Source organism: Nematolebias whitei, chromosome 18 (assembly GCF_014905685.2).
Source record: "Nematolebias whitei isolate Nwh7 chromosome 18, NemWhi1, whole genome shotgun sequence".
NCBI classification, from domain to species: Eukaryota; Metazoa; Chordata; class Actinopteri; order Cyprinodontiformes; family Rivulidae; genus Nematolebias; species Nematolebias whitei.
This window is the reverse complement of record NC_056515.1, coordinates 11305666-11320394: the sequence shown is the minus strand read 5'-3', so window position 1 is coordinate 11320394 and position 14729 is coordinate 11305666. Positions and strand designations below refer to the sequence as shown.

Sequence of the window (14729 nt, the reverse complement as noted above, 5' to 3'; positions counted from 1 at the left end):
GTGACATAAGCTTGAAGGAGGTGGCAGAGGCTTGGTAGATGGGGGGGCAGCGGGGGCCGCTGACCGTGACAGTTTGCGCCACTGCTCCAGCTTTTACAAAATCCAAAAGTCATAAGACACTTGACTATGACTGATCAAACTGAACGTTTTGGTATACAATTGGTTAAACTAGCACAATTGAAATGGCAGTTGGACTTCTACAAACATACAGAAGAAAGTGTAAAGAGTAAAACAATAGTGTGAATGCTGAATCTGTCTGCACATGAGTGGGGAGGATGTCCTGGAGCTGGCTCAGAGTTCAGCGACAGGGTGATGCTATCTGCTCTGTGTGCAGGCTAAGTTTGAGCTAATGATGTGTTGTGTGTATGTTTATGTGGGGGTGTGCGCGCGTGTGTGTGCATCCTGTGTTCTCCAGGTGGTGTTAAGCCATGTGCGCTGAACTGCCTGGCAGAGGGTTATAACTTTTACACAGAGCGCTCCCCCACAGTCATTGATGGCACCCGATGTCAGGCCGACTCCATGGACATCTGTATCAATGGAGAGTGTAAGGTAAGGACATTCAGTGTGCGTGCAAATGTTCATTTTGTTTGTTTCTTCTTCTTCTTCTTGTTTGTGGCATTTCCATCTTCAGGGCTCGCCACAGCAATTCATCCTCCTCCCTCTCACTCTGTCCTCTGCATCCTCTGTCCTTACTCTAACTCCATGTCCTCTAACTGCATCCACATATCTCCTCTTTGGCTTTCCTCTTTGTCTTTTTCCTGGCAGCTACATTTCTCACATACTTCCATCTTGTCCAAATTTGTTTATTATACTTTGAAAACAAACTAACTCATTTTATTAATTATTTTATGAAAAATGGTCTGCACTTATATAGTGTTTTTCTATCTTATCAAGATATTAAAAGCACTTTACTCAAACACTACTACTAATACTAACTACTGTAGTGAACTAAGCCTCAGGTCAAGTCCTGGCCTTGAGGGGCCTTCCTGGGACAAGAACTGTATTTCATTGATTTGAGTCCAGAAACACAAGATTAAGTTCATCCAGAGACTTTCTAAGTGTCCTGCACTGATCAATCGAAAGAACACTCTCTTTTCTATTATCATTACTATTTTACAAATGTTTTGATAATCAAATTGTGTTTAGTTCAAACCATTTTTAAATGTTGAAGTGAACTAATCATTTTTAAATCCGCTGTGAAACAGTATTAGCGATTTTTATCCTCATTCAAAGTAGAAATCAGGTTAATGATGCATTGTCTGATTTTCTGTCTTCAATGAGCAAATTGTGAAGTTGGTCAAAGGTCAAGTTTCGGTCAACTGCAAGTTTACTGAAAAGAAATGTCATGTTTAACTTTTACAGAAAGATACTAGAGAATTGACTCCACGAAGTCTGGAATCTTCATAATATCTTCTGTCTGTTCTTAAACAAGCTTAATCTTTTTCCTTGACTTTTAATAACCTCTTACATCACAAAAACACACATCTGTTGGTCCATCGACCAATCAGAAAGGTCTCAAATGAACCGGAAGTGACCTCTTTTAAAAGGTGCAACACTTCCTAGTTCAAAGCAGTTCAGTAGTTCTGAGAAGTTCAGTAGTTCTGAGAAGTTCTGAGAAGTTCTGAGAAGAACGCTGAGAAGAACGCTGGGAGAATGCTGTGAGTTAGTTCCGAGAGCAGCAGAGTTCAGAATGCTGGAATGCAGAATGCCCAGGACATCTGCAACTAAGCTGAACGAGAGAAGTTCAGAGGAACTATGAAGTCTGTTCTGGATGATCTCACGACTCCGAACGGTTCCCTACTATCCTACGGAGACGCTGGACCGGTAGCGTTAACTGGAACTCCGTATCCGCTGATTCATCGTCAGAGAGGTAATGAGTCGAGTTTACTACCGAGCGTACCGAGGAAAGCTGGGTCCAGAAGGAGCGTGTTGTTCTGGTTATAACAGACAAATTCCCTCACCCATCTCTCTCAAGATAAACTTCATTTTCCATCTTTAAACTCTTCTATCTGTTAGAAATCATTCCAGATATTTTCAGAAATGTCTGTTGTACAGCTGGAAGCAAGGTTTTCAACCATCGCCGTATGGTCTTCTAATTGTAAACTGATTAATTAACCTGTTGTTATTTTCAATTTTGCCAAATTAATGTAAATGTGTGATGTGTTAAACTTTGATTCTGTAAATAAATGACCACATTCATTTGATGGGTCAAAGAAAATTAACGCCTCACGTTACATTTATTAGATTCAATACACGATATTATTCAGTCCAGAAAAATGAATGAATCTGTTTAATTTATGAATATATCACAGTATATGTTCATCTACACTACTAATACTCAAACACTTCCGGTTCCGGTAAGCTGATGGACGGCAGCTCCCTCCGGCTTCTCTGTAGTCTTTTATCATCAAACTGACCCGTTTTTCAAACCGGACTAAAGTTGGTCCCCTTCCAACTGAATTCGGTGTTCAGTGACTCAGAGAGCCGGACGAGACCGTCCAAAAATTATTTCGTTCCAGGACCGGACGCTCCCATCCCACCGGTCACTCTGAGCTCACCCTACCGACCAGGTGATCCCTTGAGCTGGGGAGTTGTCACACGAAGGTCCAGTGATTTGTCTCTCTCTCTCTCTGGACCCCAACAAACTTCTCACCTGGACCTTCTCATCTGGACCTTTGTGGCTCTACCTGGTTCCGACAAGAATCGCTGGGTGGTATTTTGCTGGCTTTTTCGCTGGCTTTCTGCTGGACTGGCCCCTTGTGGTGTCTTCATTGGTGTGGGGGACGTGTACCTGTGTCCCCTGAACAGGACCAGAACTGAACCGAGTTGGCTGTGGGGGACTTCATCTTAAATAGAGCTGGTCTCAGCCTCAGTGAGCAGCCTGTTACCTTTAAACAAAGAACTGTCCACCTCAGTGGAATTGCTGTGTTTGCCTGAAGGAGATGTTCAGATGTTCTGAAGCGCCGCCAGAACTGGGCCAGAGACAACTTCAGCCATTTCAGCCAGTTTGGTCAGTTTCTTCATTGTTCACTGGATATAGCCTCTCTTGCTGTGGAGCACCGGAGCCGAACTGGAGCAGAACCAAACCGGACCAGTGACGACTTCAGCCTTTCAGGTCAGTCTTGTCATTTTTCACCAGGGGTGTCCTCTCATGCTGTCGGGTGTGGAAGTGACTTGCAGAGAAGAGGAGTGAAGCGCAGAGGAGCAGCGCTGTGTGGTACTCGAGAGAAGTCTAGAGTTTACATTGGAGTTGCTGCAGGCTTATATCCAAACGCACCAGGATAATAAATAATTTTTATTCCGGATCACGCTGTTGTCTCATGTTGACCTGAAACAAGCTAGGACCATGCCTTTCATTTCAGTAGGTTTTTCTGGCAGCTCGCTCTGCTATTTGCTACAAATTATCTGTTTCTGCCTGTTGATTCTGGACTCAGCTTCTGTTTCTCATGGGATCATCCATCTTCGCAGGGGGGCTGGAGCCCCCCTCAGCCCCACTCAAACTGCAGTTGGGCCACCTCGTTGGATTTGTTTGCCCATTTGATTTGTGAAGCTTTATGGTCTTAAACTTTTCTGCACCATTCATATTATTGCCATTATTTTCAGATCTCAGACTATCTGGAGTCACTGAATCTTGTTAATACACCTGGATCCACCATCACTGCAACTTTAACTGTTTTTGGGTTCTGAATGATCGCGTCTTCATTACTGTTTCTCATGGTTCAATTATGGGGGCTAATTGTCACACTACTAACTCCTGTAATTACACATTAGTCACGAAAAACTCAAGAAAATGTCTGATAATAATGTTGCTACTGCTGTCAGGGATTCAGCCCAACCCTGGACCCCCCACTATATATAGGACACCAAATTACTTTAAAAACCTGTCAGGACTTCATTTTCTTCATGTAAACGCACGTAGCCTTCTGAGAAAACTTGATGCCTTGAAAATTCTGGTCAGTTCTTCTGGGGCAGATGTAATCTTCATCTCTGAAACCTGGCTCAACAAATCTGTACTAAATAATGACCTGGTAATCAATGGATTTAACATCTATCGCTGTGATCGTCAAAAAAAGTGGGGGAGAGTGGAGTCGCTATTTACATCAAAGATTCTCTGGTTTCTAGCCTTGTGTCTGCTAAAACAATCCCAAACCAGTTTGAGACCTTAGCTATAAACATCACCTTGAATGGAGGCCAGATCTTATTCAATTCAATTCAATTCAAAAATACTTTATTAATCCCAAAGGGAAATTATTTGTTGTTGTAACTCGTTATCCTCATTTCATTCAAATATATTATAGATACTGATGGCTGTAGACAGGAAGGATCTCTTGTAAAGGTTCATCCCACAGTGGATCCTAAGAAACTGGCTGCAGATGCTGTCCGATCCGTCCACCCAGACTCGGCTGGCCTCTCAGTTCTCTGGGGCTGTAGGACCGCCCGAATGTCGGGCAGAACTTCTCCCAGAGCGATGGCCACTCCTCCCAGCAGTCTGCCGAGCTCCTTGTCACTGCGGACAGCTAACTGTAGGTGCCGAGGGATGATCCTGTCCTTCCGCTGTCATAAGCCGTGTTTCCTGCTAGTTCTAGGATCTCAGTGGTCAGGCACTTAAGCACAGCTGGCAGGTAGATGAGAATGCATCCACAGACCATCCTTTTCAACTCATTTGAGATTTGGGGCTGTAGCTGAGATATTATTTGAGCTTTTGAGTTGTTAATCAGCTGCTGTTGGTTGTAGAAAACTGCCTTGTTGCCATGGTTACGCATCATAACAAATGTCCCAAACTAAAAAAGTTTCAGTAAAAATCCTTCCAGCTGCACAGCATCTGATATCAGAGGAAACCATCATCCTAAAAATGTGATTTACATCCAGAATAAGAGGAATTAAAGTTTCCAAAAGCAAAATCTCAGAATGAAAGTAACAGAGCTGCTCCAACATGCAGCCACCTTGAGCGGCGCAATTCTAGAACATGAACATTATCTGTAGTGTGTTGTTATCGTCCCCCCCACCCCCTCAGCAACATCTGAGGCTCCGTCCTCCCTGATAGAATTCTTTGGAAATGTAAAATTCAAAGAGATTTTTTTGGCAGGAGATTTCAACATTGACTGGGATAAGTCGACCCCCCTCAGTGATAAATTCAAGGAATGTGGCCTATCACTTAATCAAACCCAACTGATCGACTCTCCCACTAGACCAAACAAAAACTGTCCTCAAAAATCTTCCATCTTAGACCTGTTTCTAACAAATATGCTTCACAAATTCCCTGGTACAGGTGTATTCGCTGACGTTTTGAGTAATCATTGTGTAATAGCGGTTGTTGGAGACATTATACTTCCACCTTCTAAGCCCAGATAAATTCAAAAAAGGAATTTGAAACATTTTTGTGAACAGTCATTCCTCTGGGATCTATCCCACTTGGACTGGCATCGTATTTTATTAACTGATGACGTGAACTCCGCTTGGAACTATTTTCATAATAGTTTCATTTATTTTGTGAATAAACATGCTCCTTTTTGTCAGTTCAGAATAAAGGGACGAGACAACCCCTGGTTTTCTCCAGAGCTAGCTGACCTCCTGCACAGGAGAGATCATCTTTGGGCCGCAGTGAGAAAATCTGGCTCAAACACTGATTGGTTGAGTTTTCGGCAGATGAGGAATAAATGCACAACTGCCATCAAAGCTGCAAAACATAACTATTTCTTATCTCAGACCTCCAAAAATCTATATGACCCTAATAGATTCTGGAAAACCATGAAATCTCTCTCAGGCAGCCCCCAATCATCTGACCTCCCATCACAACTTCTTGTTAACTCTGTTCCTGTGTCAAATAAGCACGAGATCCTGAACTGTTTCAACAAACATTTTGTTATCCTGATGCATGCTCAATAATCCAGGTAGAAAAATAAAAAAAAGTTCAAGCTGGTCCTCTGGTCATTCAAAAAAACAAAACAAAGCAAAAAAAATGTAGAAACGTTTTGTCTCTCATCTGAAAGAATTCCTCAGTCTCAGATGCTGTATTCAGCTCAGTCTCTTAAATAGCACCTTCTCAGAGTGGATCAACCAATTTGCTACTGACAACCAAAACCAGCTGCTCACATGGTCAAGAAGGACCATCAGCCTAACAATGGATCATTAGCACACTGATGGCTGTTTACTATTCACAGGGGGTTGAGTGATACTAGCAATAACAGCATTGTAAGAGGGGGACAGTTGAACCCGGAGGCCTCCACCCCTGTTTAATGATGGACGATTTCTTTTCACAAAGATGGCCTCCTTTACTCCTCTCTCAAACCATCGTTCCTCTCTGTCCAGGATGTGAACATCTTCATCCCTGAAAGAGTAACTGCTGGCCTGGAGATGAGTGTAGACCACAGAATCCTGGCCTGATGATGTTGATCTTCTGTGCTGGTTTTGGTTGTGAGTAGCAAACTGGTCGATCCGCTCTGAGAAGGTGCTATATAAGAGACTGAGCTTAATTCAGCACCTCAGACTGAGGAAGTCTTTCGGATGAGAGACGAAACATTTCTACATTTTTTTGCTTTGTTTTGTTTTTTGTTTTTTTGAATGTCCTGAGGACCAGATTGAACTTTTTTGGAAACATATTGTTGCTTCTAGTTCATTATTTGACACAGTTACTAATGGAAAATCAGCTACATCACTTAATAACCAAACTTCTACAATTAAAATCCCTCCTATAAGTCAATCCTCAGTTAATCACACCTTCTCTTTTTCTCCGTTCTCAGTTAGTGATGTAAATAAACTGTAAGAGGTCTTGATCTTAAAAATCTGCAGGACCAGATGAACTTCCACCTTATTTCTTAAGGCTGGCCACTCATATCATTGCAGTCTCTGTGACCCACATCTTTAATCTTTCCATAAGCCAAAACTCTTTTCCAGACGCTTGGAAAAGAGACTTTGTTCATCCTTTGCTGAAGGGAGGTGAGCCCACCTCACTGAACAACTATCGACCAATCTTTAAACTCTGCATTTTAGCCAAGGTTTTAGAAAAACTGATAAAATCTCAAATTAAAATTTAGCTGGACTCATTTAACATCTTACCTCACCATCAATCTGGTTTCAGGAAACAACACAGCACGATTGCTTCACTGAAGGTTCTTAATGATGTTGTTGAAGCACTGGATGCTAAGGATTACTGTGCTGCACTTTTCTTAGACCTGTCTAAAGCTTTTGACACTGGATCATAACATCTTGTGTCATAAGCTCTCAGAAATTGGTTTCTCAGATCACATCATTGGTTGGTTCTCTAACTATCTCTCAGATCGGAGGCAATGTGTTCAACATAGTTGTACTTTTTCCAGTTATTTAACAGTCAACAATAATGTCAGAGCCAGAGTCAGAGATTCTTTATTGTCATTCGCACCTCATGTGGTACATATGGTGGAGCGAAATTATGTACACAGGGTCCCAGTTACATCCAACAATAAAATGTAAAAGAAAAACAATGATAACATTGAAGATATGAACTAAGAACAACATCAACTAAATTTACACTATGCACTAATAGCATAAAAACATTACGTCGAACATCAACACAAACATTAACTTGAGTCTTTATTAAGCAGATGAGCACGCATGAACACATCAACATTGAAACAGATCAGCAGCAACATTGAAACAGATCAGCAGCAACATGATGTGATTTTTTTCGTAGTGATTATTCTGGTTAGAGATTCATGAGTCTAACAGCCTCAGGGTAGAAGCTGTTCCTCAGTCTAGTCGTTCTACACTTAATGCTCCTCAACCTCCTTCCTGAGGGGAGTGGGGCAAAAAGTGTGTGTGCTGGGTGAGTGGGGTCCTTCATGATGCAGGTGGCCCTCTTCCTGCATCTAGAGGTGTAGATGTCTGTGATGGTGGGGAGACTGACTCCAACAGTCCTGATACATGCACAATAATCCAGGTAGAAAAATCTAAAAAAGTTCACTCTGGTCCTCTGGACATTCAAAAAAACAAAAATCAAAACAAAGCAAACAAATGTAGATACGTTTAGTCTTTCATCCGAAAGACTTCCTCAGTCTAAGGTGTTGTATTCAGCTGAATGTCCAGAGGACCAGATTTAACTTTTTTAGATGACTCCAACAGTCTTCTGTGCAGCCTTCACCACTCTCTGCAAGGCTTTTATTTCTGCAGCTGTGCAGCCTCCGTGTCACACGTTGATGCTGGAGCACAGGATGCTCTCCACTGCACTTCTGTAGAAGGAGGTGAGGACTGAGCTTCCCAGACCAGCTCGTCTCAGCCGTCTGAGGAAGTAGAGTCTCTGATGAGCTTTCTTGATCAGGCTGGTAGTGTTGTTGCTCCAGCTGAGGTTGTCATTCATGTGTACACCCAAGTACTTGTAGCTAGAGACCACTTCCACTGCAGATCCTTTTATGTTCACGGAGGTGTAGGTGTGTTTGTTCCTTCTGAAGTCCACAATCATCTCCTTTGTCTTCTTCACATTGATGTAAAGGTTTTTCTCTTTGAACCAGCTCTCCAGGTGTTCCACCTCTTGCCTGTAGCTGGACTCATCATTGTTTGTGATGCATCCCACCATCGCTGTATCATCTGCAAACTTTACAATGTGACAGCCTGGATGGGTAGCTGCACAATCATATGTGAGCAGAGTAAACAGGAGGGGGCTCAACACACAACCCTGAGGAGAGCCAGTGCTAAGGGTTCTGGTGGAGGAGGAGAAGTTGTGGATCCTCACTAAGTGTGGTCTGTTTGGTAAGAAGTCTAGTACCCAGTTGCAAATGGAGGGGCTTAGTCCTAGTGTGAATAGTTTTTCCATCAGGGTTTGGGGGATCATGGTGTTGAAGGCGGATGTGAAGTCCACAAAGAGCATACGGACGTAAGAGTTTTTCTGCTCCAGTTGGTTGAGCGCAGTGTGGACCACAGAGGAGATGGCATCCTCTGTTGATCAGTTCTCAGGTATGCATACTGATGAGTATCCTTGTTGATGTTGATGGTTGTTTTGATATGGGTCATGACCAGTTTTTCGAAGCATTTAGCGTCTATCGGGGTGAGGGCCATTGGTCATTCAGATCAATCACTGTAGAGCTTTTTGGGACTGGGTTGATGGTGGCAGTCTTCAGGCAGGTGGGAACTGTCTCCAGGGTAAGTGAGGTGTTAAAGATGTCTGCCAGCACTAAAGATGTCTACCAGCACCTCGCAGAGCTGATTGGCACATTCTTTCAACACTTTTCCGGGGATATTGTCTGGGTCGGTTGCCTTGTGTGGATTAATCCTCCTGAAAGTGCTCCTTATTTCAGCTGAGGTCACGCTGAGATGCTCTTCATCCAGTGGTGAGGTTAGTCTGGTGCTGGGTGGTCTGTTTGGGTCTTCAAAGCGTGCATAGAACTTGTTGAGGGCATCAGGCAGAGATGGGTCTTTGGGGCATTGTTTGCTCCTTCTTTTATAATCTGTTATGCAGTCAATGCCCCTCCACATGCTCTGAGGGTCTCGTGAGATGAATTGACCCTCTATCTTCTGTGCATATGTGGCCTTGGCCTTCTTAATAAGCAACCAGCTCTTTCCTTGTACTACTCAGCTCCTCTGAGCTTCCAGACATGAAGGCAGTGTTCCTGGCTTCCAGCAGGGTGCACACCTCTGCATTCAGCCAAGGTTTTTTTTTTGGGTAGTTTTTAACATATCTGATAGTGGAGACTGTGTCAGTACATGTACTAATGTAACCCAGAACTGAGGATGCGTATTGGTCCAGATCAAGTGATCCTCCATTTTCAGCAGCTTCTCTGAAAACCTGCCAGTCTGTTCGATCAAAACAATCTCTCAGTATGGGGCCATTGTCCTGGATCCAACATTTAACTTTCTTTTGTACCGGTCCAAAACGTCTCAATGGGGGCATGTAAGCAGGAGCCAGGAAGATTGAGATGTGATCTGACAGTCCTATGTGGGGGCAGGGTTCGGCTTTGTATGCATCTTTTACATTTGTGTAAACACGGTCCAGCGAGTTGTTTCCACGTGTTGGTTTGCCCACATGCTGGTTAAAGCTTGGGAGACAGTCCTTTAGATTCATGTGATTAAAGTCTCCGGCTGCCACGTAAAGAGCCTCAGGGTGTTTGTTCTGCATGGAACTGATTATATCATGAAGTTCTTGCAAGGTGTCATTAGCATCCGGAGGAATGTAAATAATTGTGATGAAAGTCACTGTGAACTTACGGGGTAGATAATATGGCTGACATTTCACTGTTATTTGTTCCAAAGTCTTGGAGCATGAGCTATTTACAACAGTACAGTTTGTGCACCAACTTTTACTCACATAAATGTACACTCCGCCTCCCCGTGATTTCCCCGATAGCTCGCTGCAGCGGTCCGCTCGAAAAAAAGTCTGTCATCCAGCTGGAAGACTGTATCCGGCGTTTCACTTGTAATCCACGTTTCTGTGAGGTAAAGCACCGCACACTTCATCATCTCTTCTGATGTGCCCGCTCTCAGACGAAACAAATCCATCTTGTTGTCCAATGAGTGGACGTTAGACAGAAAGAGAGACGGCATCGGGAGATTTCCGGCTTTAGCGTTAGCTTGTAGCCTCACTATAACCCCCCTCTGGCATTCTCTCCTCTTAAGCCAGGAGCAGCGCTTCCTCTTCTGCCCACTGGAATGCCTCTGCTGCAGCTTCCATATAGATGACTTTAAGATCTGCATTCTGCCGAATGTAGTTTTGAGTTTGTTGCTGATTTCTGCTATATTTCTTGGCAAATCCGCTCCTATTCTCATCAATTCGGTTAGGCTATAGTTCACACGCATAAATCCTGCGGAGTCAGGCACAGAGTCAATATAGGGATAGTACCGGGAGTATGTGAAGCTGCAACTGCTCTGAGCACAGCCATCTTGGATTTTTAGTGTACCACAAGGCTCAGTCTTAGGACCCACCCTCTTTACGTCTACATAGGTAATGTAGGTCTGAGCATCCTTGACGCATTCTTACATTTCTATGCTAATAGAGGCAGGGCAGCCGGCTTGGGACCCGAGAGTCCCAGGTTCGATCCCCAGTCACTGCACATCACGTGGCGTCTCTGGGCAGCACGTCTAATCCCCAAAATGTCCCCCGGGCGCTTTCAATAGCTGCCCACTGCACCACCTGGTGGTGGATGGGTTAAATGCAGAGACTAATTTCGCCATTGTATGGAAACATACAGTGCTGACATTGTGATGACATTATTATTATTATTATTAATGACAGTTGTTTATTGTCGAGCTAAAACAGTTGATAAGGCTTTCCAGTGTTTGCAATCCGCATTTGACATCATCCAGTCAGATTTGTTCCACCTCAAACTTGCCTTAAATGCCAATAAAACCAAAGGGATGTTTTTTCCAAACAGGAAGTCGGTCCCAGCAGTTCTTCCTCCAATTCTATCCTCAAATACTGTCCCCATTTGGGTATCTTGGTCGATTCGCATCTCTCTTTTAAGCTTATGTGAAAACCTAGTAAAGAAACTGAAAGTTAAACTGGGTTTCTTATCAGAAATAGATCCTGTCTAACTCTGAATGCTAGGAAAAGCCTTGTAACTGTAACTTTCCTTCCCTCCATTGATTACGGTGACATTATTTACATGAACGCTCCTACAATCACCCTGCAGATGTTGGATGCTGTCTATCATAGTGCACTAAGATTCATAACTGGCTGTGATTATCATACCCACCACTGCACCCTGTAATCACTGGTTAACTGGACATCATTAACTTCACAAAGACTCTCCCACTGGTATATTTTCATCTTTAAATCACTTCTTGGTCTGTTGCCTTCATACATCTCCTCCTACATGTCTCTGCGTGAGTGCAGCTACAGTGTGCGCTCTCAGGACAATATTACATGCATTGTCCCCTCAGTGAGGACAGAACTTGACAAAAGGGCCTTCTCCTACTCCGCTCCTGTTTCCTGGAATATCTTGCAAAAAGACCTGAAGCTCTCGACCTTGACCTCTCTAAGTGGTTTTAAGAATCTGTTGGACTCCTGGCAAGGACTAATGCAGACATGCTCCTGTTTTTAGTTTTCTACATTTGCCTTATAATCTAGCTGTTTTTGTTACTTTTTTGCCATCCTATTTTAATTTGTAAAAAAAAAAAGATCTGTATGCCTTTTTATAACTGTCTATTGTTGTCGTTGTTGTCCTCTGTTGTTATCATTCTTTGTTGAAATCAGGTCTCTCTTGTAAATGAGTCCTCGAGGCTCAATGGGATTAACCTGTCTAATTAAAGGATAAATGAACTTTACAACACAGTCTGTGTCCTCATTTAAGGTTCAAGGTTCTTTATTTGTGGTACAAATGGTGGAACGAAATTATGTACACAGGGTCCCAGTTACATCCAACAATAAAATGTAAAAGAAAAACAGTAATAAGATCTAAGATACAAACTAAGAAAAACATCAACTAAATATACACTAAGCACTAATAGCACAAAAACATCACATCGAACAGCAGCATAAACATGAGTCTGTGTGAGCAGATGAGCACGCATGAACACAGCAACGTGAAACAGATCAGCAGTACATGATGTGATTTTTTTTCACAGTGGTTATCCTGGTTAGATATCCATGAGCCTAACAGCTTCAGGGTAGAAGCTGTTCCTCAGTCTAGTGGTTCTACACTTAATGCTCCTTAACCTCCTTCCTGAGGGGAGTGGGGCAAAAAGTGTGTGCGCTGGGTGAGTGGGGTCCTTCATGATACAGGTGGCCCTCTTCCTGCATCTAGAGGTGTAAATATCTGTGATGGTCGGGAGACTGACTCCATCAGACTTCTGTGCAGCCTTCACCACTCTCTGCAAAGCTTTTCTTTCTGCAGCTGTGCAACCTCTGCAGCCACACGTTGATACTGGAGCACATGATGCTCTCCACTGCACACCTGTAGAAGGAGGTGAGGACAAAGCTTTCCAGTCCAGCTCGTCTCAGCCGCCTGAGGAAGTAGAGTCTTTGATGAGCTTTCTTGATCAGGCTGGTGGTGTTGTTGCCCCAGCTGCTGTTGTCATTCAGTTGCACACCCAAGTACGTGTTTACTTGCTGTTGAATTTCTTTTGTTTACTGTTGTTTACTTGTTGTTTAATTTACCCATTCACACAACTCTCTACTGGCTCTCTCCAAAGCTAATCTAAATCTGTAGAAACTAATCAGTGCTTTATCACATTCATACATCAATGGAATACACATCAAAGGCAATGAGGGGTTCAGTGTCTTGCCCTGAAACACTTCAGCGTGTGACTGCTGGTGGAATCAAACCCCTTACTCTTTCACTGGAGGAAGACTGCTCTGACAACTTAGCCACAGCCGCTCATGTTTATTAAAGTAGATATCAAGCATCTGATGCTATCTGCAAGGTTTTGCTAAGCTAAAATTTGCAGAAAGAGCCTGAAAGGACAACCACAAAAAGCTGAAATTAGTAAAGAAGAAGCTGAATGGGGCAGGAATAAAAAGAAAGTAGCTGAAAGAAGCACAAAACAGATTAAATTAACATAAAAGTAGCTGAAAGTACTCTAAAATTATCAGAAATATCCATAATTTTTTAGTCGTCTCCGACAGACCAAAAACATGCATGTTAGGCTGCCTTCAGGCCCAGGCCTCCCTTGCAAAAGAGATCTGTGATCTCAATGGGATTTGTTTGGTTAAAATAAAGGTTAATAATGAAGCTAATATTAGCACAAACATGCGCAAAAATGCAGAACCAGAACCATGAAAGGTTTTGACGGATGTGTAGAAAAGTGCATTTTTACTGGGGCCAATGTCTGAATAAGGTAAATACAGTTTTTGAAATAGTATAAATTATACAAAAAACATCAGTGTTTCCCCTACATTATCTAAAGAGGCCACCTCACCCTGTAAACAGAATTGAGCACGCTCCCACCCCACCACCACCAACACCACCATTAAACGGATGAGGAACCAGTAGAGGGAGGAGCTGCAGCAGGTAAGCCAGGCAAGAGATCTGCTGAAGGTGAGACCAGGGCGACTGCAGCAGGCGGTGAGAGCATAGAGGTTACAGTCAGTGTTGAAAAACCAGAGGCATTGGCTGCAGCAAGAAATGGGGCAAGGGAGGCTGCAGCAGTAGTAGGGTTCAGAAGAGCTGCAGTTGTAGTAGGGGTCAGAAGAACTGCAGCAGGCATAGGAGTCAGAGGATCTGCAGTTGTCTTGGAGATCTGGGGGGCTGCAGCTGTCGTGGAGACCTGTGGGATTGCAGCTGTCATGGAGGCCAGGGGAACTGCAGCTGGCGTCGAGACCACAGGAGCTGCATTTTGTGTGAAGACCACAGGAGCTGCATCTAGCGTCGAGCCCACAGGAGCTGCATCTAGCATCGAGCCCATAGGAGCTGCATTTGGTGTCGAGACAACAGGAGCTGTATCTTACGTCAATACCACATGAGCTACATCTGGTGTCGAGACCACAGGGGCTGCATCAGGCGTCGAGACCTCAGAGGGACATAACCTCTTTGGGAGGCATGGAACCATCACGAGGCATGGAACCCTCGAGAGGTGGTGTGGACCCTCTCGAGGCTTGGGACCTTTGGGAAGCGGAGAACATGGAAGTGGTGGGCTGTTGTTCTCGACACCCAAGGAGAGGTGTGGAATAGGGCGGTCATCCTCGATACCCATGGAGAGGCGTGGAGTAGGGCTGTCATCTTCGACACCCACAGAGAGGCGTGGGGTAGGGCTGTCATCTTCGACACCCACTGAGAGGCGTGAAGGTGCTCTGTCATCTGTGACATCCAGTGAGAGGCATGGAGGTG

The 14729-nt window shown here is 43.8% G+C and overlaps 1 protein-coding gene across 1 annotated transcript in view; it reads left to right on the top strand.

Annotated features, from left to right (window-relative positions):
- adamts6 (ADAM metallopeptidase with thrombospondin type 1 motif, 6) overlaps positions 1 to 14729 on the top strand; it is a 337746-nt gene that overhangs the window by 207019 nt on the left and 115998 nt on the right. Inside the window, exon 13 of the mRNA XM_037692553.1 lies at positions 416 to 549. Within this exon, the coding sequence (XP_037548481.1) occupies positions 416 to 549 (134 nt within the window). The remainder of the gene's footprint in view (positions 1 to 415; positions 550 to 14729) is intronic.